Source organism: Chiloscyllium punctatum, chromosome 13, assembly GCF_047496795.1.
Source record: "Chiloscyllium punctatum isolate Juve2018m chromosome 13, sChiPun1.3, whole genome shotgun sequence".
Classification (NCBI taxonomy): domain Eukaryota; kingdom Metazoa; phylum Chordata; class Chondrichthyes; order Orectolobiformes; family Hemiscylliidae; genus Chiloscyllium; species Chiloscyllium punctatum.
In genome coordinates this window covers 106,762,130-106,787,993 of record NC_092751.1, presented here as the reverse complement: position 1 = coordinate 106,787,993, position 25,864 = coordinate 106,762,130, and the positions used below count along the sequence as shown (strand labels likewise).

The 25,864-nt window shown below is 40.3% G+C and overlaps 1 protein-coding gene across 8 annotated transcripts in view; it reads right to left on the bottom strand.

Moving 5' to 3' along the window:
• Nucleotides 1-25,864, bottom strand: part of gbf1 (golgi brefeldin A resistant guanine nucleotide exchange factor 1) — a 254,996-nt gene that overhangs the window by 94,487 nt on the left and 134,645 nt on the right. For all 8 annotated transcript variants that reach the window (XM_072583554.1, XM_072583556.1, XM_072583558.1 and 5 more), the window contains 2 exons: nt 7,647-7,765; nt 3,510-3,618 (listed from right to left, as the gene is read on the bottom strand). In XM_072583554.1, coding sequence (XP_072439655.1) covers nt 3,510-3,618; nt 7,647-7,765 — 228 coding nt within the window. The remainder of the gene's footprint in view (nt 1-3,509; nt 3,619-7,646; nt 7,766-25,864) is intronic.

Below are 25,864 nucleotides of genomic sequence, written 5' to 3'. Positions count from 1 at the left end.
GTATTCAGTTGTTAGGAATACATATTCAAAACTGAGATCAATAGATTTTTGGGCACTAAGCGAGTCAAGTGATGAGGATAGGCAAGAAAGAGGGATCGAGATAGAAGATTTTTTTCATTCATTCATGGGATGAGGGCAACGCTAGTTGAGCCAGCATTTCTTTCCCATGCCCAATTGCCCAGCAGTTAAGAATCAATCACATTGCTATCGGTGTGGAGTCACGTGTAGGTCAGACCAAGTAAGGATGGCAATTTACTTCCCTAAAGGACATCAGTGACCCAGGTGGGTTTTTCCAACAATCGACATCAGATTCACTATCATCATTAGATTCTTAATTGCAGAGTTCAAATGACACTATCTGCCGTGGTGGAATTTAAACCCTGGTCCCCAGAACGTTACATGGGTCTCTGGATTAACAGTCTAGCGGTAATAACACTAGGCCATTGCCTTCCCAGACATGATCTTACTAAATGGCAGAGAAGACTGGGATGATCCTATCTTCTATTCCTTGCATTCGTTTAGCTCCTCCATAACCCTTGCGCACTAATCATGATATAAAGCAATCAGAAAAATGTAAAAAGCTACTTATTTCGACAAAGAAAGAATGGAGTGGATTAAACATGAAAAGAGCAGTCATACTGCAAGTACATCCCACATTTATGTAAGCTGCATCAGAAAAGCAATAGGAGAAAGTGAGGACTGCAGATGCTGGAGATCAGAGCTGAAAATGTGTTGCTAGAAAAGCGCAGCAGGTCAGGCAGCATCCAAGGAGCAGGAGAATCGACATTTCGGGCATGAGCCCTTCTTCAGGAATGAGGAGAGTGTGCCAAGCAAGTTAAGATAAAAGGTAGGGAGGAGGGGCTTGGGGGAGGGGCGTTGGAAATGTGATAGGTGGTAGGAGTTTAAGGTGAGGGTGATAGGCCGGAGTGGGGGTGGGGGTGGAGAGGTCAGGAAGAAGATTGCAGGTTAGGAAGGTGGTGCTGAGTTCGAGGGTTGGGACTGAGACAAGGTGGGGGGGAGGGGGGGGGGGGGGGGGGAGGGGGGGGGGGGGGGGGGGAAGGGGAAATGAGGAAACTGGAGAAATCTGAGTTCATCCTTTGTGGTTGGAGCTTTCCTAGGCGGAACATGAGGCGTTCTTCCTCCAGCCGTCATGCTATGGTCTGGCGATGGAGGAGTCCAAGGACCTGCATGTCCTTGGTGGAGTGGGAGGGGGAGTTGAAGTATTGAGCCACGGGGTGGTTGGGTTGGTTGGTCCGGATGTCCCAGAGGTGTTCTCTGAAACGTTCCGCAAGTAGGCGGTCTGTCTCCCCAATATAGAGGAGGCCACATCGGGTGCAGCGGATGCAGTAAATGATGTGTGTGGAGGTGCAGGTGAATTTGTGGCGAAAATGGAAGAATCCCTCGGGGCCTTGGAGGAAAGTAAGGGGGGAGGTGTGGGTGCAAGTTTTGCATTTCTTGCGGTTGCAGGGGAAGGTGCCGGGAGTGGAGGTTGGGTTGGTGGGGGGGTGTGGACCTGACGAGGGAGTCACGGAGGGAGTGGTCTTTTCAGAACACTGATAGGGGAGGGGAGAGAAATATATCCCTGGTGGTGGGGTCCGTTTGGAGGTGGCGGAAATGATGACAGATAATATGATGTATATGGAGGTTGGTGGGGTGGTAGGTGAGGACTAGTGGGGTTCTGTCCTGGTGGCGATTGGAGGGGCGGGGCTCGAGGGCAGAGGAGTGGGAAGTGGAGGAGATGCGGTGGAGAGCATCGTCGATCATGTCTGGGAGGAAATTGCGGTCTTTGAAGGAGTAGGCCATCTGGGTTGTTCGGTATTGGAACTGGTCCTCCTGGGAGCAGATGCTCCCCCCTTACTTCCCTCCAAGGCCCCAAGGGATCCTTTCATATCCGCCACAAATTCACCTGCACCTCCACACACATCATTTACTGCATCCGCTGTACCCGATGTGGCCTCCTCTATATTGGGGAGACAGGCTGCCTACTTGCAGAACGTTTCAGAGAACACCTCTGGGACACCCGCACCAACCAACCCAACCACCCCGTGGCTCAACACTTCAACTCCCCCTCCCACTCCACCAAGGACATGCAGTTCCTTGGACTCCTCCATCGACAGACCATAGCAACACAATGGCTGGAGGAAAAGCGCCTCATCTTCTGCCTAGGAACCCTCCAACCACAAGGGATGAACTCAGATTTCTCCAGTTTCCTCATTTCCCCTCCCCCCACCTTGTCTCAGTCCCAACCCTCGAACTCAGCACCACCTTCCTAACCTGCAATCTTCTTCCTGACCTCTCCACCCCCACCCCCACTCCAGCCTATCACCCTCACCTTAACCTCCTACCACCCATCACATTTCCAACGCCCCTCCCCCAAACCCCTCCTCCCTACCTTTTATCTTAGCCTGCTTGGCACACTTTCCTCATACCTGAAGAAGGGCTCATGCCCGAAACGTCGATTCTCCTGCTCCTTGGATGCTGCCTAACCTGCTGCGCTTTTCCAGCAACACATTTTCAGCTCAGAAAAGCAATAGCTTACCATTGGCAAAAAAGTTATGAAAAAGATATGAAAATTAAAAAATATTTTAGTTATTTGTACAATTAGCATCAATTAAAAAAAAAGAATATCTGGTTGCAATTAAGTTAATTTGTTAATTAAGTGTCTGAAAAAGATATCCCAGTAATGGTTTGAACCCATTGAAACACTTGCTATTTAAAATTTACAAGTAATTGTAGATATCATCCTGTTCTACTGAGTTAATACAGAAACACACAATATAAAACATGTTGAAAACACTCATATCTATAATAAATAGAACCAATTTCATGTGTGATGTTTTTTTAAAAATCAGCTTTCCGGCTTAAATTTACTCTCCACTGTACTGCAATGCAGATCAATAATAAACAACATAATACGTAGTTTCATGCAAAATTCATTTAAGTTGCAAGGCCTAAGTTTAAAAAAGGTTACCATCAGCTGTGAATTTCACTCATGGAAAGACAATCATTATTTGTGTCCAGACATTGAAGTCATAAATCTTTCACACTCAACGGAATACCTTGTCGTTTACATGCTAACATGAAAAGCATAACTCAAATTGACTGTTACAATGTGCTATCATTCTTAATCATCTGCCTGTGTCAGAAATAAGGCTGCATGCAAATAACATAATCAAAGACCCCTTCTAACCTGGTTATACTCTCTCCCACCCTCTTCCATTGGGCAGAAGATACAGAATTTGAAAATACCAACAGATTCAAAAACAGCTTCTTCTTTGTTCTTACCAGACTTCGAGCTGATCTTTCCCTGCACCTGCTCTGCAGCTATAACATTATATTCTGTATTCTGTTTTGTCACCCTTGAGTGCTTATGTAAGGCATGACTTGTCTGGATAGCATGCAAAGCAACACTTTTCACTGTATCGTGGTACGTGACAATAATAAGTCAAATAAAAATCAAATCAAAATGGCATGGACAGATCATGGTGGAACTGGCAAGAGAAACTTACCACTAAGTCTCATCTCAAAGCATATTCGGAAACATGATTGCATTATTTCACAGACCGACTCATTTGTTAGATGAGCACCAACAGGAGTGAGTAGTAGCGTTCTTAAGACCTAAGAGAAAACAATTACATAAAATTATTACATTACAGTTTTGTTTATGCAAGTATTAGTACAAATCCATTAGGAACAACCAAAAAACAAATTGAACTAATACTGTTTACTGTTTAACTTGCTGTAAAGCATTTCAAATGCTTTTTGCATCAGTCTGATTTGCTAACTTTGCAAAGCCAATAATCTTCAAATTGTCTAGATGTAAGTTTCCTCACTGAGCTGGAAGGTTCGTTTTCAGATGTTTCATCACCATACGAGGCAACATCTTCAGTGAGCCTCTGGATGAACCACTGATAGTGTAGCCCGCTTTCTATTTGTGTGTTTGGGTTTCCTTGGGTTGATGGTGTTATTTCCTGTGGTGAAAGCACTGGTTGTGTAGCCCGCTTTCTATTTATGTGCTTGGATTTCCTCGAGTTGGTGATGTCATTTTGTGGGGTGACATCATTTCCTGTGATGATATTTCTTTTCTTTTTCTCAGAGGTGGTAAATGGAATCCAACTCAATGTGTTTGTTGATAAAGTTGCAGTTGGAATGCCATGTTTCTAGGAATTCTCGTGCATGACTCTGTTTAGCTTGCTCTAGGATGGATGTGTTGTCCCAGTCAAAGTGGTGTCCTTCCTCATCCATATGTAAAGATACTCGTGAGAGTGGGTCATGTCATTTTGTGGCCAGTTGGTGTTCATGTATCCTGGTGGCTAGTTTTCTGCCTATTTGCCCAATGTAGTGTGTTACGGTTCTTGCAAGGTATTTTGTAAATGACATTAGTTTTGCTTATTGTCTGTATAGGGTCTTTTAAGTTCATTCGCTGCTGTTTCAGTGTATCGATAGGTTTATGGCTACTATGATGCCAAGGGGGCTGAGCAGCCATAGGAAATGATATCACCAATCCAAGGAAACACAAACACAAACACAAACACAAACAGAAAGCAGGTACACCACCAGTGTTTCATCCAGAGGCTCACTGAAGATGTTACCTAGTATAGTGACAAAATGTCTGAAAACAAACCTTCTATTCAGCGAGCAAACCTATATCCAGTACCTCAGCCCGAGCTGTAAATCTTCTCAAAACCCACTTGAAATTATCACGTAAGTATAATACACTGAGCCTATTACATATTTTCAGGATCACCTCTGCAGTCCACATACAATTTGAACAATGACACCTAGTTTGTGGCCAGTCTAGTGGGCCAATAACATCAAAGTTTTAAGACATTTATGAATGGATGCAAGGAAGTATTTCAATAAATCCATTCTTCAAACACTCAGAGGTAAAGCACATGTGCAAACATGTTCCCAAATGCAACTGAACATACCAATATTTCAAATATTTGTATAATTCAAATACAATTGTGTCCCTAATTAGAAGCTGAAACAGATTCCTGCAATAGGCTTGAAGTTCAGAAGCATAACCACTGTCAACGAGCAAAGTATGCAAGGTATTAATTAACAAGTTTTCTGATGGCAGAAAATGCAATAGGGAAATTAACAAATTTGCTTCTCTTGCTTCTTTAGATCACCACATACTCCCTCTCGCTTGGACAATGCACAGACAAATGTTCCCAGTCTCAACAAGCCATCAACAAACTATGCACAGCATACAATAATCAAACTTGATCTTTTCCCTGAACAATCAGCTTTTCAAGGGACTACAAAGCGGATTTCAACACAAACCAAAAAGGATCAAAGTTGTCTCTCTCCCTCTCCTGGCTGAAAAGAACAAAAGTTAAATAATTTGTTTGACAGTGTAACCTAATTACCAGTAGACACAAGATGGCAACACAAAACAACCCCTAATACTGCAATAATTGGAACCAAAATGGAGCCTGATGATTATCATGTTTATTGACAGCTTTTCTCAAGTTGGGCAAGTGTATATTCAAAATGGCAACTGGCATACAGAAAAGAATCTATTTCATATGCTATGCCCTCAACTCAAACCACATGAAATTTCAAGTGAAATATATTGACCACTTTGATAGTTCAACAGTAAGAACAACATGCAATTCATTCCCTGTCTATTTACAAATACAGTCAAAGCCTTCATTGTATACAGGTATTTAAAGTTGGCTAAAGTTTGAGGTGTTCTTAACATAGAGCGATGTCTTGTTTATTATGGACTGATGGTTAAGTCAAATTTCACAAGAAAAATTGTTTCCATTTTCTCAATTTTCAGTAGAATAGTATAAAGTTGAGAAATTGAAAGCTTAAACAAGTAGAAGAATATATATTCAAAATTTCATCCAAATGTGATAAAACATCTTTTCTTCATAAGCCAGGAAAGTTTCTTTCAACTTACCACGCAATACACAAACTCAGTTACACTGAATACTTTTGATAGGATAGCACTGAGTCAATGTTCATTAATAGATGATCTAGTTGCGGAACCAACAAATCAAACTCAAAAATCAATAAGTTTTCAAAATTGTTTTAAAAACTACAAAATCCTAAATGGCCTGAATGCAGAAGCACTAAGCACATTGTAAAACTTCATACTAAAGCTCATTTGGATTTTTGGAATAGAAGAATGTCGTGCAATTCATCTGTAAAAGTGAAGCTAACAATTTGAAATAGATGCTTTTTTAAATGGAACGTAGAATCTCAATAAGTTGTAAGTGTTGCAAACATTTTTATATTAAGTATTTATTTTTGTTAGTATGTTCAAAGACATTTTTGAAAACTTGCGCCTTGCACAATAATTCAACCTTTAAGGACAATTCACCTTTCTGCTTTCCAAAGAACAGCCACAACACATTTCACAGCAGCTTCTCAAGGCCCAATATAGCTCAATAAACTTTCAACTCTGGATGCCACCCAGGGCTGTAGAGGCTAAGTCATTGAGTGCATTTAAGACAGAGATAGATAAGTTCTGAGGAAGGTGCACTCAATCAGAAACTTTAACTCTGATCTCTCTCCACAGATGCTACCAGACTTGCTAAGTTGATCCAACAACTTCTGTTTTTGGTTTCTGACTTATAGTATTCGCAAGTCTTTCAGTTTTTACAGATAGGTTCATGATTGGCAAGGGTTGCAGGGAGAAGGCAGGCAAAAGGGGATTGAGAAATATATCAGCCATGATCGATGAGTTGAATGGCTAATTGTGCTCTTAAATTAACCTGGAGGAATCCAAGCTAACACCACTTCTTGACAGAATCAAGGCTGAGTAGCTCCATATTCCCTTGCAGAACTAATCATGAATTTTAAATATTTCAATAGAGCTGACTTACTATTCAGGTACTATCCATAAACAGTAAAGATTTTGTTTTACTATTCACTTTGGTAAAAACAGTCACTTTTACCCTTCAACAAATCTAATACATGAGTTTTTAAAGTTAAGTTTAAAAGAACACCATAACACCTTAATAGTTGGTTCACTGAGTGGCTTCATTTTTGCAACAGTGTGTAACACCATAACATACATCAGAAATAGAGCTTAATTGTCAGTTTGCTAGCCTCAACCAGGAGAATTTACTCAAGCACTAGAAAGAACCAGTCGCTCGGCTAAGAGCAAAGGGAGATAGCAAAATCAGATGGGATTTCCCCAGCTTCAGTGAGTCTTGAGTGACTGCAACAGGAAAGTATGCACTGGCATCTGCTGAGGCCATGCTGAGTCTTTGTTACAAGGTCTTCATGATTAAACTGCCTGCCAGTGTTCATTCCGGAGGAAGGAAGGCGAACAAATGTCTAGTGAGGCTTGGTCTTGAGTGTACCCATGTAAGTAAAGCACAGCATAAGTCACCACTTTCAGTAAAGCAAGAGAAAATAATGCTCAAAACAAGGCAATTACAGAATCAACTGAGGACAAGAACAGCAATTAATCCGAACAATGTAGAGTACTATCTAATCCCCTTGTTCACAACAGAGACGAAAGGAGAAATCCTGAAGTCAAAACACAGTATTCCCACATGGATTTCAATGAAACTGAATACATCATTACTCTAATTAATAGTCAAGTAACCAGATTTCATTTTAATACCAATGACTAATTGGCTCAGCTGTTTTCCTCAGTATTTACCAGCAGACTGCATTACCTGCAAAATTTTCATTAGAACAACCTCGTCACTTGCTGGGTCTGTGCCAACAAAACGTGCGTGCGTGACAGCATCAGCCATGTTTTCAATTCCCTCTGCGGCACCTTCATGATTGGGATCTGCAAAAACATCAATGTAAAAATCCTTCATCCTTTCGTCATCATACTTCGCAGTGGTAAATGAATACTATCTTTTATTAGTCAGTGCAAAATCTGCAATACAAATGAGGTGCTTCTCAGACTAAACCCATTAATGAAACGTAAAACAAGCTTGGCTATGTAACAGCCAGATCCTTTTTCTAATAATCAGAAAAGCTCTTGCGTATTAATTAAATATTGTGTAAACTCAAACAACCAAACTAAAATTGAAAGCAAAGTACTGCGGATGCTGGAGATCTAAAAGACAAAGTGCTGGAGAACCACGAAGAGATCTGGGTGTTCTTGTACACCAGTCAATCAAGGTAAGCATGCAGGTACAACAGGCAGTGAAGAAAGCTAATAGCATGCTAGCCTTCATAACAAGAGGGATTGAGTACAGAAGCAAAGAGGTTCTTCTGCAGCTGTACAGGGCCCTGGTGAGACCACACCTGGAGTACTGTGTGCAGTTCTGGTCTCCAAATTTGAGGAAAGACATTCTGGCTATTGAGGGAGTGCACCGTAGGTTCACTAGGTCAATTCCTGGAATGGCAGGACTACCTTATGCTGAAAGACTGGAGGGACTGGGCTTGTACACCCTTGAGTTTAGAAGACTGAGAGGGGATCTGATTGAGACATATAAAATTACTAAAGGATTGGACACTCTGGAGGCAGGAAACATGTTTCCGCTGATGGGTGAGTGCCGAACCAGAGGACACAGCTTATAAATACCGGGTAGACCATTTAGGACAGAGAGGAGGAGAAACTTCTTCACCCAGAGAGTGGTGGCTGTGTGGAATGCTCTGCCCCAGGAGAGCAGTGGAGGCCCAGTCTCTGGATTCATTTAAGAAAGAGTTGCATAGAGCTCTCAAGGATAGTGGAATGAAGGGTTATGGAGACAAGGCAGGAACAGAATACTGATTAAGGATGATCAGCCATGATCATATTGAATGGTGGTGCAGGCTCGAAGGGCAGAATGGCCTACTCCTGCACCTATTGTCTATTGTCCTTTTCTGCCAGATCTGCAGAGTTAACTCTTTGAGTTCAATAACTCTACTCTGACAATGTTCTGAAGAGTTCAGAAGAAGAGTCTTATTGGACTCACTCCACTGACGCTGCCAGACCTGCAAAGTTTCTCCAGCACTTTCTGTTTATATTTCAAACAAAAATTGAACTGTTGTGCTATGTCATCCAGTTGCAGGCAGATTAGAGACTGGGCCATCAACTTTAGCAACTAAACTTTAGCCTTTGTAAGGAACAGAAATCTTTAGCTTTGGTAAAACAAACTAATAGTGGCACAATACAGATCCAAGGGTCTGATATAAGCAGGATTGGATTGCACAGTACTACCTTTCTAAGGCATCATAATTACACGCTCACCTGTCCACTAAGTACATGGTTTCTCAAGAATCTTTAGGCAATCCTCCTTTGTTGTGTGGAAGGAGAATAAGGCCAACCCAAGCTGCTGCCTTGCATCTTGAGCAATCCTGGCAGCAGCAATAAATGGCTGTAGATTTGTCAGATATAGATAGGGAGAGATACAATGGGTAACACAGAGGACTGAGAGGTGAGAATTATATAGTAATCGATAACCATATACATCTGTGCTACTTCAAAAGCATGTACTATTAGTATTCTGAAGTTCAAGACAATTTACTGAAAAATGCTCATATATTACAGAAAAAGGTTACAACTTCAAAATTCACAAGAACCTACAAATCAATACCATTCTGACTTATACAGTATCACTGTTTATAATCAATATAATTTTTAACATTACTGCCATCAATAAAGATGGAGTTCCCACATTGGGGCAAGGAATGACAGAGTTAACTACCAACTAGGTTCAGGTTAATAAGGGCTTTTGCCCGAAACGTCAATTTCGAAGCTACTTGGATGCTGCCTGAACTGCTGTGCTCTTCCAGCACCACTAATCCAGAATCTGGTTAACTGGAAGTAAAACGAAAAGATTTTATTATTAGCATTCTTCATTACTGCCTAGTTTGATACTGTAGCAATGCTTACTCAAGCAGAAAGGCAATACCATGCTCATGAAGGATGCTTACAATAAAATATTTCAATTTTACTTCCAGTCAATCTGAAAATAGCTGATAGTTAATTTCATCCTCATGGGTGGCAGTAACATCATGTGTCAAGTAGTCAACAAATTCTTAGACAGTAATTCAACCTCAGGGTCCTGTTCGACTCGGGCTGGTAGTAAAGTATAAGGCAGTAATGGAACGTAATCGCAAGCAAAACATTAATCATTTTGATATTTTCTTGTTATTAAGAAATCCAAACAGAAAAAAATGAGACAAGATACCAAAGAGTTGTTTTCAAATCAGACACTCAGACTACAACTGGAGGAAGAAACTTAGTTCAAAACAGTACCAATGTCTAAACAAGCAAATATGTACCCATTTCTAGAAAATTCTATTGGTGACTTCTTTTGGTGCACCTGACTATATTTCAGGAAAACATTATCAGGACTGATTACCAATTAAAGATCCAGTAATCTGAGTTATCACTCAAAGTTGAATTATTTTTTCTAACAAAAAAAATTCCACAATGGAATCTAAATCTTGACAAACCAAATGGTATAAAAATGATTGCAGTTTTCAGTTCAAATAACACTTTGCCTGAGTGTAAAAATGATATTTACTCAGACTGATGTACTAACGAATGTCTCAATATTTATAAAACTTCTGTCTAACTACACCGAATATCTACATTGTCAAGGTCCCCTTTCAATGGAATAATTTGAATGGTTACTTAGCTTGCATATGTTCTCAGCAGTCAACACAACATCCCATGACTTGCAAATAAATTAGTAGTAAAACAGGTCTCCTGAAAATTACTTATTGTGCAAAAATATGATCCTTTAGACATGGGAACTGTACTGACGAAAAAAAAATATTGACTAACGCAAGGTTAAAAAGAAAAACTGTATTTTCACTTTAACCTCAATAAAAGTTGCTGAATTCGAGTTACAACTTTAATCTCATACTTAGCACGGGCATTTTTTTCCCCCACTGGTTATTAAAGTAATGCAAGGTAGAGGATTTCCACTGTTTATTTCCTATGTAGAACTGAACCATTTGTCAAAGAACGTCTGTGCTGAGTTTGCTGGTTAGAAGTTGGAGCATGTTAATTGTCTTCACCGAAAGAGACAATTGCAAATATAAATGGGTAAGAATACAACTAACATCTGTTTAGGTGGCAGCTGAATCATCAAAAGATGAAAATTCTGTAAAATCAATATAAATGAAGTTCACATCAACAATAAAACCCAACCAGGCTACTTGAAATGGCACCAATTTATTGCTCCAACATCATATGAAAATTACAGCAAGGATGTGACACAGGAACAACTTTAAAGAACCCGGTTCAACTGTTTCAAAAGCATGGAGCTCTTTGGTGTCCTACTTCAACCAACAGACAAAAAGATTGCTCATTTCTTCACTATCTAGTTGACACTTCTAGTGCAGAATAGCCAACTTGGCTTACCATACTACAACAAAAAATAATTATTCAGCACCTGATGCATTTCAATATTTGCCTAAAAACAATATGATTTTATAAATACAGTATTCTTTTACAATACCAGGTCACTGAGCTGCTAATCTTCCTGTTAGAAGCAGAGGGGAAGAAAAATTGACAGAGCAACGTGTGTTATGAAGGCTTGATATTTACTAACTTCTGTTGACCTGAACCTGAAGGATTATGGATTCTATTGTTACAACTTCCTTTTTAAATAAACAATTCCAGATAATTGCAGGTTTTGGTTGAATTTACTTAGAGTCAAACAGACTCAGTCCAACTAGCCCACGCCGGCCATGTTCCCAAACTAAACTAGTCCCACCTGCCTGCGTTTGGCCCATATCCTTGCAAACCTTTCCGATTCATGTACTTATCTTTTAAACGTTGTAAATGTACCTACATCCACTGCTTCCTCTGGCAGTTCATTCACACACTAACCTTCACATAATTAAAAAGTTGCCCGTCATGTCTGTTTTCAATCCTTCTCCTCTTATTTTAAAAATATGCCCCTAGTTTTGAACTCCCCCATATTAGAGAAAAGACATTTGCTAATCACCGCATCTATGTCCCTCATCATTTTATAAACTTCTGTCAGGTTACCCCATCAATCTCCTCCGTTCCAGTCTATTTTTATAATTCAAACCCTCCATTCCCAGCAACATCATGGTAAATTTTTCCTGAACCATTTCCAGTTTAATAAGATCCTTCCTATAACAAGGCCACCAGAACTCACACAGTACTCCAGAAGAGGCCTCACCAATGTCCTGTACAACCTCAACATGATCATAGACAATAGGTGCAGGAGTAGGCCATTCTGCCCTTCGAGCCTGCACCACCACTCAATATGATCATGGCTGATCATCCTTAATCAGTATTCTGTTCCTGCCTTGTCTCCATAACCCTTCATTCCACTATCCTTGAGAGCTCTATCCAACTCTTTCTTAAATGAATCCAGAGACTGGGCCTCCACTGCTCTCCTGGGGCAGAGCATTCCACACAGCCACCACTCTCTGGGTGAAGAAGTTTTTCCTCCTCTCTGTCCTAAATGGTCTACCCGGTATTTTTAAGCTGTGTCCTCTGGTTCGGCACTCACCCATCAGCGGAAACATGTTTCCTGCCTCCAGAGTGTCCAATTCTTTAGTAATTTTATATGTCTCAATCAGATCCCCTCTCAGTCTTCTAAACTCAAGGGTGTACAAGCCCTGTCGCTCCAGTCTTTCAGCATAAGGTAGTCCTGCCATTCCAGGAATTGACCTAGTGAAGCTACGGTGCACTCCCTCAATAGCCAGAATGTCTTTCCTCAAATTTGGAGACCAGAACTGCACACAGTACTCCAGGTGTGGTCTCACCAGGGCCCTGTACAGCTGCAGAAGAACCTTCTTTGCTTCTATACTCAATCCCTCTTGTTATGAAGGCCAGCATGCTATTAGCCTTCTTCACTATCTGCTGTGCCTGCATGCTTACCTTGATTGACTGGTGTACAAGAACACCCAGATCTCTTTGTACTGCCCCTTTACCTAAATTGATTCCATTTAGGTAGTAATCCACCTTCCTGTTCTTGCCACCAAAGTGGATAACCATACATTTATCCACATTAAACTGCATCTGCCATGCATCTTACCACTCACCTAACCTGTCCAGGTCACCCTGTAATCTCCTAACATCCTCATCACATTTCACCCTGCCACCCAGCTTAGGATCATCAGCAAATTTGCTAATGTTATTACTAATACCATCTTTTATATCATTAACATATCTTGTAAAAAGCTGCTGTCCCAGCACTGATCCCTACGGTACCCCACTGGTCACTACCTGCCATTCCAAAATGGAGCCATTTATCACTACTCTTTGTTTCCTATCAGCCAACCAACTTTCAGTCCAATCTAGTACTTTGCCCCCAATACCATGCGCCCTAATTTTACTCACTAACCTCCTATGTGGGATTTTATCAAAAGCTTTCTGAAAGTCCAGGTACACTACATCTACTGGATCTCCTTCGTCCATCTTCAGAGTCACATCCTCAAAAAACTCCAGAAGGTTAGTCAAGCATGATTTCCCCTTCATAAATCCATGCTGACTCTGACCTATCCTGTTACTACTATCCAAATGTGTCGTAATTTCATCTTTTATAATAGACTTCAGCATCTTTCCCACCACTGAGGTCAGACTAACTGGTCTATAATTTCCTGCTTTCTCTCTCCCACCTTTTTTAAAAAGTGGTACAACATTAGCCACCCTCCAATCCGCAGGAACTGATCCCGAATCTATCGGCCTCTGGAAAATAATCGCCAACGCATCCACAATTTCTCGAGCCACCTCCTTCAGTACCCTGGGATGTAGACCATCAGGCTCCGGGGACTTATCAACCTTCAGACCTAACAGTCTCTCCAACACCAATTCCTGGCAAATATAAATTCCCTTAAGTTCAGGTCCTTCAGCCACTGTTACCTCAGGGAGATTGTTTGTGTCTCCCCCAGTGAGGAGAAAGTGAGGACTGCAGATGCTGGAGATCAGAGCTGAAAATGTGTTGCTGGAAAAGCACAGCAGGTCAGGCAGCATCCAAGGAACTGGAGAATCAACGTTTCGGGCATAAGCCCTTCTTATGCCCAAAACGTCGATTCTCCTGTTCCTTGGATGCTGCCTGACCTGCTGCGCTTTTCCAGCAACACATTTTCAGCTCTTCCCCAGTGAACACAGATCTGAAGTACCAATTCAATTCTTCTGCCATTTCTTTGTTCCCTGTAATATATTCCCCTGTTTCTGTCTTCAAGGGCCCAATTTTAGTCTTAACCATTTTTTTGCCTTTCACATACCTAAAAAAGCTTTTACTATCTTCCTTTATATTTTTGGCCAGTTTACCTTCGTACCTGATGTCCCAAATCCTATACTCAAAGGACTGAGCAACGAAGGCAAGCATGCTAAACACATTTTTTAATTACTTGTCTGTCTGTCACAAAATTTCAAAGAATTATGTACCTGAACGGCGAGTTTCTTCTAACATTATCTGCCCTTGTTTACTCTACTAAAATAGAATACCTCATATTTATCCACATTAAACTACATCTGTCAGTCTTTAGCCCATTGACCTAACAGATCAAGATCCCTTTGCAATCTTAAACAATCTTCTCTGCTGTCCACTATCCCACTAATTTTAGTGTCATCTACAAATTTACTAAACATGCCTCATATATTCTCATTCAAATCATTTATTTAAGATAGCAGACCCAGTACAAATCGCTATGGAACACTGCTACTGACAGGCCTTCAGTCTGAAAAACAACACTCATTCACCACCCTTGGTCTCCCACAATTTTGTATCCAAATAGCAAGTTCACCCTGATTCCCATGTGATCGAACTTTACTAATAAACATTAACGCAGAACATTATCAAAGACTTTACTAAAATCCAAGTAAAGAACATCTATCATTCTGCCCTCTATAACCATGGGAGGGCTGGAAGGAGGCTAATGTTGTGCCTTTATTTGGAGAAGATTGGGAACTATAGATCTGTGAGCCTGACATCTGTGGTGGTAAGCTGTGGGAGGTGATGCTGAGTGATAGGAATTATGTGCATTTGAAGAGGCAAGGAATGATCAGGGATAGTCAGCATGGTTTTGTGTAAGGGAAATCATGTCCCACAAGCTTGATTGAGTTTTTTGAGGAAGTAACCAAAAAGACTGACTTCGAGGTAAACACTATTGTTCTTATGGTTTTGTTTAAACAAGATAGCGATAAAACATGGCTTTGCAGGCCTGGAGATGTTTTTGATTTCCAGTTGGGAAAGTCTGCAAAAAGAAAAGTTGCTCAGTTATGTCTCCCATTCCTGAAGTATCTGTATTGTGAACCTAAGATGAAATCTGATTATCCTCTTGAGCAATGGCCAGACAATTTCTCAATACTGAACATGATTTCTTGATTTTTCTTTCCTGAGCAAGCAGTATCAGCCAAGCTCTCAGACACAACTGCCTATATTTGGTACACAACATGCTAGGACCCCAAGCTGACAGCCACTTTAACATCTCAAACCTTCAAGAGCTAAGACTTATTGGGCAAACTTTTCCATCCAAAGTGACTCTTTGTGGAGAAAAATCCATATTTTTTTCTTTATCCTGTGCAAGCGGGCATGTATGGGCACGTGCAAGTTTTGGGTCATTTACAGGTAAACATTTATATTTTCATTTTATGAGTAAAATCTTAACAAATTTTTTAACTTAAGACAAAACATAATCAATAATTCTGTTTTTAATCAAAGAAACCTGACTGATAGCTCTTTTTATTTTAAGTCTAAGATAAAGAAAGCATACAACAGGCCTCATTTGGAACTGGGTAAAACAACTACATTTATGTTGTAACTGATGGAGTTGTGAACTAGAGAAAGCCAGCACACTCCTCCCATCTCAGTCTGAGTAATAGTCAAACTTCAAATTTGTGTTTCCACACAAAAGCAACTTAAGCTTTGAAGGGACCTTTAACAATATATAGCTTCAAAAGACATTTCATAGAAGCATCATCAAACAGAACTTTACACCAAATCATCATAGATATCAGCTTAGTTACTGAGGGAGGTTTTGAGAAGCATCTTAGACACAAGGTAATGACGCTGATAGGTTTCAGAAGAGAATTTCTGAATTTAGGGCATACACAACTGGAAGCACAACCACCAGTGATGGAGAAATGAAAATAAAAGATGCGTAAGAGACTAATATTAGAACAGCTCAGAGTTCCTAGATGATTGTGTGAAGTTACAGAAGTATGGAGGGCAAGGCCAGGGGGTTTCTAAAAGAGAGGATGAATATTTTAAAATAAAGGTCCTGAGGAAGGGTCACTCAACCCGCAACAAACTCCGATTCTCATCATAGATGTTGCCAGACCTGCTGAGGTTTTCCAGCAATTTCTATTTTTGTCTCTGATTTACAGCATCCGTAGTTCTTTTGATTTTTATTTAAAATAAAGGTGTTGCAAGACCAAGAGCAAAGGCAGATCGGGAGGCTTAAGAGGTAATGAGTAATCAAGACTTGGTGTGAATTAGACATGTACAAAGTCTTGGATGAGCTCAACTTTACAAAAGGTGCAAAATCCCTAACAGTTCACTGAAACAGAACACTGACAAAGACCTGCTATAACGTTAGCAGTAGGCTGTGAGAGAAAGACCACAAAGAAAATCATTCATATCACAAAATAAGTGAAGGCTACATGACAATATCATATTAGTGTGGACAGCTAACATTAAAAAAAGTTAGTTAATCTTTCATTGTGCTGTGTTTCAATCCCTGTCACATTTGTTCAAAATGAACCAAGACAGCAAAGTCAATTTCACAAAATGCACCAAAGAATTTAAGGGTTTTACAACATGGGTGTAAAGAGACACCTGATCTCTGGAAGTAATTCCTCTCTTACTAGTGTCTGAAATTACACAAAAGCCATTGCTGAATGAACTGAAAGAAAGGTAATCAGTGAAACTTGGCATTGCAGGTGCATTTTCAGTAACAAACTGGTCCCACTTGTTCCAGTACAGTGACTGGACTCATTATACTGATCATAAACTACAATTAACTGTTTTCATGCCTTCACTCAAAACAGCAAAATCTGAAAAGTCCAGCGATTCATTCATTCACTACCTTATTGTGCATAAACGCAATTTTCAGTTCACTTCGAAGTCAAAGATCACATCAAATGAAATATGTCAATTTAAACTTACTAAAGGTTAAGTCAATGCTTAGCAAATGAGCCAGAGAAGGATGAGAAAGAGAAGGGAATAAGGCATAAATAAAGTTAAAACAAGGCACGGGGGAAGTGATCAAGGAAAGCAGAGGAAATGCAAAAGATGGATAGGAAGTGAAGAGTTCAGTGCAGACATTTTTTTTAAAAAAGCTCAAATCATTAAATTTATTGGTGAACAAAAAGTCAGCAAATTACAAGGAGTTCACAAATATTACACAGCAAGGACAGACATAGTAAAATGCAAACAATGAGCAGCAAAGAAACTGCAGATCCTTTAAATCTGAAACAAAACATCAATTCTCCTCTTCTCTCCAAGATGCAGCAGCTCTTGCTGGGTGTTGTCACTGCTCTCGTTTTGATATTTAACCCTTTTGTGAGCTTGACTTCACAAAGCAACCAGTTTTTTTTTGGAGTAAAAGAGTCTAAACTAAGTTCTGGTTATTCTTTGAGATGGTTTATAAACCTACTTAATGTGTTAATTGCATCCTAATGTAAATGCAGTACTGAACTTGAGCTTTGGTTTATTATTGAGAATTTTGAGCGGACTATTGGCAAAACACAACCTACCTTAATGCGATAAAAAGAGGAAAAAGATTCACGAAACAGAAAGAGAAGATATATTCAATATCATCTTACCATGTCCTTCAAGATGGTACAGACATAGTCCACATACCATCCATTTTCTTGAAGAATAGTCATTACTGTTATGAAAACGAGCATGGAAGCCAGAACACAACAGCCCAACAGGCATTCAGGAGAACAACTTGGAGTTAAACGTCTTACTTCTTATTTATGAAACTTCAGATCATTTCATTTCCTTTTGCCCTCAATTATAAATTTCGCAGGCAAAACATCTTGTATGAAAATAAATAAAACAGTGGGTATGAGTGCCCTTTTAACTTTTCCTCATTCCAAGTACACATTGCTTCATTTTATCTTAAACATTTTCCAACATCAATCAGTAATTTATTCTGGTAATTTCAGAAAATAAAATGGCAAATGAACTGACATGAAATCACAGACACTGAAGTAGTCCACAGCAACCACGGATCAAAACTGCACTTTACTCACATGCTGTCTTTTGAGCAAGTGTGTATTTTACATTCACCTACGAGCACTAAACATTAATGCACACAAAATGATTCACATGCTGAATTTCAAAATGTACAAGCAGACAGGACGGCGTCATTTTTATTCAAGCATCCACTTATAGTATGCTTTATGACAGATTCTAGCATTTTCATTACTATTGATTCAATGCTGGCAGATTGTAATTCCCTGTGTTATCCTTATACAAGTTCCTAATCTGCAGGGAGTATCTCAAAATGTATGGAATTATAAAATTGAGATCCTCCCTTGCTGATGTGCTGATGCCATCCTTTATTATCAGCACAACTCCATCTCTTTTCCCCTCTTGTCTGTCCTTTTTGAACAAATATCTTCTAATATTTAGCTTCCCTTCCTGGACACATTTCTGACACATTAGATGATAACCACTTACCTCTACTTTGCGCCTTTGGACTTTCTTCGTTGCAAATGTTGCACGCATTAACGTAGAGGGCCCTTTCAGACATCATTCCACTTTCAAGGCAAACTCAATACTCAGCTTTTTCTCCTGAGTGTCCATCACAGCTTTTCTACTTTGTACTTCAATTTAAACTCCTTCCAATTTGGGTTACCCCTCAGGTCCCATTTCCCCCCCTTAAGCTAGTTCAACACAACTCCCAACTGTTCTAGAAAACTTTCCTGCAAGGTTCCACCTGTCCCAGAAATGGTTCCAATGCTCAGAAGTCCAAAACCCTTTTACACCAGTTCTCCAACCACATGTTCTACGTGGAACTGCAAGCAATTTTGAGATTATTGTTCATAAAGTAATATTGTTTTAGTTTCCTTGCATTTCCCCAAATACTGCTTTCATCCATCTTCCTATCTACGGCATTGGCAGCAACATGAACCACGATTTCTGGCTGATCCTACTCCAGTTAGGAGGATGTCCTGGAGCTCCATGACATCCTTGAACCTGGCACCATGGAGGCAACACAGCTTTGACAAAGGGTCAGTTAGACTTGAAATGTCAGCTCTTTTCACTCCTTACAGATGCTGCCAGACCTGCTGAGATTTTCCAGCATTTTCTCTTTAGGCAACACACTATCCTGAAGTCACATTTTATACCACAGAAATCTGTCTGATCCCCTGACTATGGAAACCTGTATCATTGTCTTCCATTCATATTAGATTCCATCATTTGGGTTTTGATTTTCTGCCACTGTCAAATTTCATTTCAAACTTATTTTGTACTTTTCTCATTTTCCCTTTCAAGGCACGTTGCAATTAACAACTGGCAATTATATAATAAGTCAATTATATAAGCTAACAGAATCTAACATTTTCTGTCCATATTAACTTGCCCTGTTTCTTCTGTTCTTTGTTTACCCAGATACTTTAGGCAGACAATTTCAAAACCAGTTATGCCAGGTAAATATATTTATGAAATAACTTTAGCATGCATCACTGTCCCTACAAGGAGCCAGCATGTTTTCTGTAAGAATTTTCTTAGTCAAAGTAGACAAAGAAAATAAAATTAGTGAAACATTTGATAAAAATCTCTTGAAACATTTTGCGTGAATAGACAATTTCAGCAACTGCCCGATGATCTTCCAAACTGTTGTAAAGTGACCCCCAAATAAAAGCTGGTGACTATCTTAAAACCAGCTACAGAGGAACCTTGATTATCTGAATAGGATCTCAAGGTCCCGATAGAAGCATTACGTCAAAGAACTGTTTCTACCTTGAGCACGTCTTCTGTTTACAAGTACAATGATTAAAAACTAACTCAACTCACTGAAATGCTGCCATGAACAGTTCTGGACAGTCCAGGCACTGCCGCCAAATGACTGACCGCCCGCCCTCTCTCTCAACACTTTCCCTGAGTTCTACATAGGGGTGAACCCTAAAACCTCCCCCCACCCCCTTCCCCAGCTAATCTCTCCAACATTGCCCTGTACAGGACAAAGGGGGAGCCTGTCAAAAAGGTTGCACACACGCACACTATTTGGAGATGTACCCCACAAAGGCAGCAGCAGTCATACTGTTGGTGTACAGTCTAGCTGCCTCTGGCTGGGGAGTCCAAGGTCAGACAGGGATCGGGGGTGCGGACGGGGGTCGGATAGTGGGTGGGGATGGGGGGGGGGGGGGGGGGGGGGGGATGTTCGACGGGGTGGGAGCGGATGGTTTTGGGGGTGTGGACAGAGAGCAGGCTGGGAGCGGACGGGGGTGACTGGATCAGAGTGAACAGGGTTGGGGGGGGGGGGCGGTGGTGGGGTGGAATGGGATTGGGCAAGGAGGGGTTGAGAGCGGACAAGGGATGGAATCTCACTCACAGTGTGCTGCTGCCTAGTCTCCTGAACAGGAAGCAGACTTCACAGAAAACTGAGCCCCAGAGGAAATCAATTAACCAAATAATCAATTATCCGAACGAAATAGTGCCTATCAATTTCGTTCGGATAATTGAGGTTCCTCTGTATAAAGAAAACATAATTGACCTTCTATTTATCTCTAATTTCCAGATCAGCTATTGAAACAAACTCATTAAAATTAAATGCTCACAATTCCTTTTAAGTGTTGAGCATTGTACAATTGTAGACATAATTTCAACAAAAATGTTTCATTTGTTAACAGGCGACTTAATAAGTTTAGGACTCCAATTCGCTGCAGTTACTATTTTACAGTTATCCCATAGGTGGCACTGCATACAAGCACACACAATATATTCAATCCTTTCAATCTGGAAATAGAAAACTGCTTAGCCTGTCATTTTATGTAACAGCAAAAACTACTTTGTGTTTCTGGATTAAATTCTGATAGACTTACAATTAAAAACCCTCTGGAGGCTAACTGTTGGAGGGGTCTTGTGGAAAGCGAGGAGAAATTGAAATCTCAGCCTGCCAAGAGAAAACAGAGGCCAGAGAATTCTGCACCTTCTGAGCCCATTGTTTTCATCTGTAGCAAGTGCAGTAGAGTTTACTGTGCCAAAGTGGAGCTTCTGAAGCACAGAAGAGGATATTTAGCACAGAATTGACCACCACACACAAACCATCATCTCAAAACAGAAAGTTGTTGATTATAACTAGTGAAAAAGCCCCAAAAGGCTTAGATTTGACAGAATTCCCAGATTGTCAGAGCGCTTTGTTTAACATTTGATTTTAGTTTTCCCCAGAATTAAACTGACTGATGGCTGAATTAATTTTACCTGAAGGAACTGGGGAAGCTGTTATTTAAGTGAGAATTCTCCAATTTAAAAAAATGTATCTGAAGTTATGAACTGCTTCATAAAGGCATTGTCAAATTGTGTTAAAGTTCCACCCAAGTATGTACACCGTCAAAGGACATCAAATCTTATGGTAAACACCTGCAATTTTAAATACCAATGCCCTGTGGGATACACAAAAATATAGTCTGAAGTACAGGGATTGAACTGCTAAGGAAATGTTAGAGACCAATGACTGTTTGTTTCGTTACATCTCCTTCGAGACTCCAATTGAAATGTACATGGCCAGACATTTTGACTTGAAGTTATGTGTGGCTGTGATGAACCGAGAGAGAACAACCTGTGGGTTCACTGTGCAAGAGTGTCTGCTTTACTCAGCAAATGCACATTTGTCAAATTTATGCATCTATTTTGCAGAGTGTTAAAAACATAAGCTGCACTACAGTATTATAATGGCACACAATGAATTTACTCAACAGTAAAACTGCTGGGAAGTCAAAACAGCAACTGTTCTACTTGTCAAACTAATTGGAGTGTTGCAGAGAGCAAAAAATGAAAGTCAGAAGGAATAGCATCAAACGTACAAACAAGGAAATGCAGAAAGAAATAAAAAGCTTAAAAATATAGATTTAAGAATATAACAAAACAAAAGGACTTATGTGACTTACCTTTAATTGTAAACTCTCACTATTTGATTGAAATGTACTATTCAACTGGATAAACATCAATCATTAGTTAGGAGTCAAATAATTTGGAAATGCTTCTTTTTAGACGTCTATTTTTCTAATCAATTTGTGCTCCCCCTTCAACACTGCACAAAAATATTATGTTTACACATACACATCACCTCATACTGGACCTCAGCTTCTGGTTCTCTTTCAACAACACCGTGACAAAACTCAAAAATACTACACCACAAAAAAAAATTGTTGCTGAAACTGAAATCCATGAAAAGTTAAAAAAAATGGAGGCCAGGTCGGAAGCATTCAATGCATAGAGAGACGTTCAATCAAATTTTATAAAGTAATTTGTTGAACCTGTACACGAAGAGAGGAGTATATCAAGTAGTCCAGGACTTCAAAAATCTTTTTCCTGAACTGTCAACATGTTCACTCAAATCAGGTTCGCTCCCCCTACGTACTTCATAGTTGAACTATGAAAGCAACCACCCCAACACACACAAAAGAAGTTGCATCAAGACACTACTCAAAAGGGCCACAACACACTGCAGTACACCAGAACTGCAAAAAGAGGAAGAAGAACACCTATACAATGTAGTCGCCAAAAACGGATACCCGCTCAATTTCATCAACAGATGCCGAAGGAAAAGACAACGGAACAAGGACATGCCGCAACCCAAAGGACTAGCCACACTACCATACATCAACAGCATTTCCGAACTGACAGCCAGACTACTGCGACCACGAGGACTCATAACAGCACACAAACCAACAGCCACTCTCAGACAACAACTCACCAGAACGAAGGACCCGATACCCAGCATGAGAAAAACCAATGTAGTGTACAAAATCCCATGCAAGGACTGCACAACACACTACATAGGACAAACAGGAAGAACAGCTAACGATCCACATCCATGAACACCAATTAGCCACGAAACGACACGACCTTAGTAGCCACACACGCAGATGACAAGCAACATGAATTTGACTGGGACAACACTACTATTATAGGACAAGCCAAACAGAGAACAGCCAGGGAATTCCTAGAGGCATGGCACTCATCCACAGATTCAATCAATAAGCACATCGACCTGAACCCAATATACCGACCACTGCAACAGACAGCTGGAACTGACAACTGGAAGCGGCAGATTCAAACCACTATAAATGCCTGAGGAAACATCACAGAAGCACTTCACAGGAGGTTCCCAAGCACTGAGGATGTCACCTAGATAGGGGACGAAACGTCTGCAACACAAATTCCCAGCTCGGCAAACAGAACCACAACAATAAGTAAGTAATAGTTAAACAGCAGCAAGAACAAAAACACAGGTACACGTAAATGTTAACAGTTTGGGATTCCAGACAGTAAAACCAAATAACGTGAGTGCAAGTAACAGGCTGAACAAACCACGAGTTATATGTATTTTTAACAAACTCTGATGATAAATGTCAACAAGCACATCTGATGGCCGTGGATCAAAGCAGTACAACACACTTTCATGTAATTTGCAAGTTTTCTGGGTAAAACTTTCATAACTGCCATTAGCATTTCTACCATTGATTGCTAAAGAAATGGCTATTCCCGTGAAAGATTCTGAAGGGAAATGTAGTTTGGAAATTTGAGGGTCACAATGCCATATAAATAACTGTTCTTGGATCAGCAATTCCAGAGCATTGTCACAAACAGTAATATCTTGATGCATTTGAGGATGCCTTAAAAATACAGAGACCAGTAAACTGGAACATCCCTTCACACATAATCTATTCACATGGAGAATCTATCCTAGATTCTGAAAAATGTTATGCCAGTCTTTCACACTGCTCCAAATAGCCCCACTCTACAAATATCAGAAAAGTCTTCCTGCATAAAGAATCCAAAGAGAGTGAACTTCACCTTTGCTCACTATTAAAGAAACGAGGAAGAACGGCAGATTACCTAAATCCAAAAGGCAAACAGGAACAGCTGTCATCCCACAAGAATAATCATACTGAACAGCTTTTTTAAGAGATTCATGCTTTGGACAGCCAGCTGATCTAGCCCCACTCTACTACATAAAAGATTGTCTCCTTTCCCAGAGAAGGCACTATTTAAATTCCAAAAACAAAAGGATGTTGAACCCCCAACAGTAAATAAATAGCTTTTCCATGTTGCACAAGATCAGCAAAATAGGTTGGTTGAAAACTTTTAAAGCAATGAGTGCTCCTCAAAGATGGCATAAAAACAGGCTGACAGGTGATAATTCAGCACTGTTCCTTATTCAGCTTCCATACAGAAAAAGGCAACAGAACGCCTAAGATGCAAATATTTTGAGCAACTCATGGATCTCTATAGAAGTAGTAGTGAAGAGAAATTTTCTCAAAATAAATCTGGTTTAAATGTTGCAATGAAATGTGGGAAGTTCACATTTGAACAAATATTATTGAGTGTTTTGAAATCACTTATTATAATCAAGAGAATAAATTTTGAACAGTGACAAGGGGATCAGTAATCAAAGCATACAGATTTAAGGTAGTTGGACAAACAATCACAATCAAGGTGAGGAAAGAACAAATTATACAGCAACAAAAACAAATTGATAGAAAAGCTCAGCAGGTCTGGCAGCATCTGTGGAGAGAAATCAAGAGCTGACATTTCGAGTCTCGTGACCCTCCTTCAGAATGGGTCACTCGACCCGAAATGTCAACTCTGATTTCTCCCCACAGATTCTGCCAAATCTGTTGAGCTTTTCCAGCAATCTCTGGTTTTGTTCTCCAGCATCTGCAGTTCTTTCGGTTTTTAAATTACACAGCAAGTTTTGCGTTAGTTTCCCTTCTCGAGACTCTTTCATGCTTGATTCAACTGCAAGACACTAACTTCTGTGAACAGCCACTATTTATTTAAGTACAAGCTCTTGTACATTATTTAACACTCTTCGTGATGCTTTCAGAGCATGTCAAGCCTGGTTCCCAGAACAAGGAAACTGTCCTCCCTTTATACAGGGTTTTATATCAGTCAGTCATGCATGCAAGACACAACCCCCTGCCACTCCCGCAGAGTCACATGCCACCCAGAAACAATGTAAAATGATTCGTTTCTGGAAATAATCTGTATGAGATTCGTTTTGTGATGACAAACAGCCCTACCAACCATCAAACCAAAAATCTGGGTCCACTACGTAGATGACATCTTTGTCATCACAAAACGAAACAAGATAGAAGAGACATTTAACATCATCAACAACACCCTCACAGGCATAAAGTTCACCAAGGAGGAAGAAACTGACGACAAACTCGCATTCCTGGACGTCACAGTCGAAAGAACGGACAACGGAGAACTACAAACCTGCGTGTACAGAAAACCGACAAACACTGACCAAATACTTAACTACACCAGCAACCATCCCAAAACACACAAACGAAGCTGTATCAGAACACTATTCCAATGAGCCACCACACACTGCAGCACAGATGAACTTCGGAAAACAGAGGAGAACCACCTATACAACGTATTCAAGAAGAACGGATACTCAAAAAATACAGTCCACAGATTCCTCAAGAACAAACCACGACAAGCAGACCAAACACAGCCAGAAACCCTAACCACCTTACCCTACACCAAAGAAGTTTCAGAAATGACAGCCAGCCTAAGACCCCCTTGGAATTGTAGTAGCACGCAAACCCACCAACACTCTCAAACAAAAACTAACAAAAAGACCCAGTACATCCCATTGGACAAAACCAACGTCCTCTACAAAATTCCATGCAAGGACTGCCACAAACACTACGAAGGACAAACAGGAAGAAAGTTAGCCACCAGGATACATGAACACCAGCTAGCCACAAAAAGACACGACCCTCTCTCCCTCATAGCCCTACACACGGAGGGAAAAA